Source organism: Borostomias antarcticus (genome assembly GCF_949987555.1).
Source record: "Borostomias antarcticus genome assembly, contig: scaffold_116, whole genome shotgun sequence".
NCBI lineage: Eukaryota > Metazoa > Chordata > Actinopteri > Stomiiformes > Stomiidae > Borostomias > Borostomias antarcticus.
In genome coordinates, this window is record NW_028175885.1 from 344,615 (window position 1) to 346,060 (window position 1,446).

At 51.7% G+C, this 1,446-nt stretch overlaps 2 protein-coding genes across 2 annotated transcripts in view; one reads left to right on the plus strand and one right to left on the minus strand.

Moving 5' to 3' along the window:
* The window catches only part of LOC311329086 (kinesin-like protein KIF1C), a gene marked incomplete at its 5' end in the record, with an annotated part of 6,199 nt that extends 5,305 nt beyond the window's left edge, over window positions 1-894 (minus strand). The window contains 3 exons of the mRNA XM_084462974.1: window positions 91-271; window positions 670-753; window positions 867-894. Of these exons, the coding sequence (XP_084319100.1) occupies window positions 91-271; window positions 670-753; window positions 867-894 (293 nt within the window). The remainder of the gene's footprint in view (window positions 1-90; window positions 272-669; window positions 754-866) is intronic.
* A 12-nt stretch (window positions 895-906) lies between these two features.
* LOC311329088 (serrate RNA effector molecule homolog) overlaps window positions 907-1,446 on the plus strand; it is a gene marked incomplete at its 5' end in the record, with an annotated part of 3,493 nt that continues 2,953 nt past the window's right edge. The window contains 1 exon segment of the mRNA XM_084462975.1: window positions 907-912. Within this exon segment, the coding sequence (XP_084319101.1) occupies window positions 907-912 (6 nt within the window).

Consider the following 1,446-nt stretch of genomic DNA (forward strand, 5'->3'; position numbering starts at 1 on the left):
ACACACACACACACACACACACGATATACACACACACACACACACAAAACAAGTTTAAAACACACACACACACTCCCCGCTGGTCCTCACCTCTTCTCCATCTCCAGCTTGATGTCGATGCCCTGCTTCTCCAGCAGCTCTCTCTGGGCGTAGTTCCAGTCCTCCGGCTCCCCCTGCTGGTCCTGGCAGGCGCTGCGCTCTCTCTCCAGACGCGCCTGCTCCGGGTGCGTGAACCGGAACACGTGGTTCTTCCCCATGACGATACGGTTACCTAGGAGACACGCACTTTAAATTCTTTACATTATGAGCAAACACACGTCCAGGTGCGCCTCCAGGTGTCCAGGTGTGTGTGTGTGTGTCCAGGTATGTGTGTGTGTGTGTGTGTCCAGGTGTGTGTGTGTGTGTGTGTGTGTGTGTCCAGGTGTGTGTGTGTGTGTGTGTGTCCAGGTGTGTGTGTGTGTGTGTGTCCAGGTGTGTGTGTGTGTGTGTGTCCAGGTGTGTGGAGCCAGTAGACCTCAGGCTGTACAAGACTGTTAATTACTGCCAGGTATTTCAGTAATGTGCTGTATCACACACACACACACACACACACACACACACACACACACACACACACACACACACAGGGACAGACAGACAGACAGACAGACAGACAGGGAGTGTGTGTACCTTGTTTGAGCACCAGCGGCTCAGTGATCTGCTTCCCGTTCACATAAGTCTCCGCCCCCTCCAACGGTTCCACGGTAACAATCACTAGGGGCGACGGAAATACATTTAGGAGTTGGCCAGTCACACACAGTGAGGGCTAGGGGTGGGTCATGAGCACACACACACACACACACACACACACACACACACACACACACACACGCGAGGGGAAGGTGGGAGGGGCATGGCACAGGAAACATGAGTGTGGAATGAGGAGGGAATCTTGGGAATCACCATGGCAACATAGGGGGTTTGTTAAGGCGACGATACCTGACAGATTTCCCGGCAAGCTTTTTAAAAGAGGGGAGAGAGAGAGAGAGAGAGAGAGAGAGAGAGAGAGAGAGAGAGAGAGAGAGAGAGAGAGAGAGTCACAGGGTGACTTCACCACACACACACACACACAGATACACACACACACACACACATAGATAAACATACACACACACACACACTCACAAACACACACTCACACACACACTCACAAACACACACTCACACACACACACACACACACTCACGCACACACACTAACATACACACTCACACACACACTCACACACACTTACGCACACACACTAACATACACACTCACACACACACTCTCACACACACACACTCTCACACACACACTCTCACACACACACACTCTCACACTCACACTCTCACACACACACTCTCACACACACACACTCTCACACTCACACACACACACACTCACACACACACACACACACACAC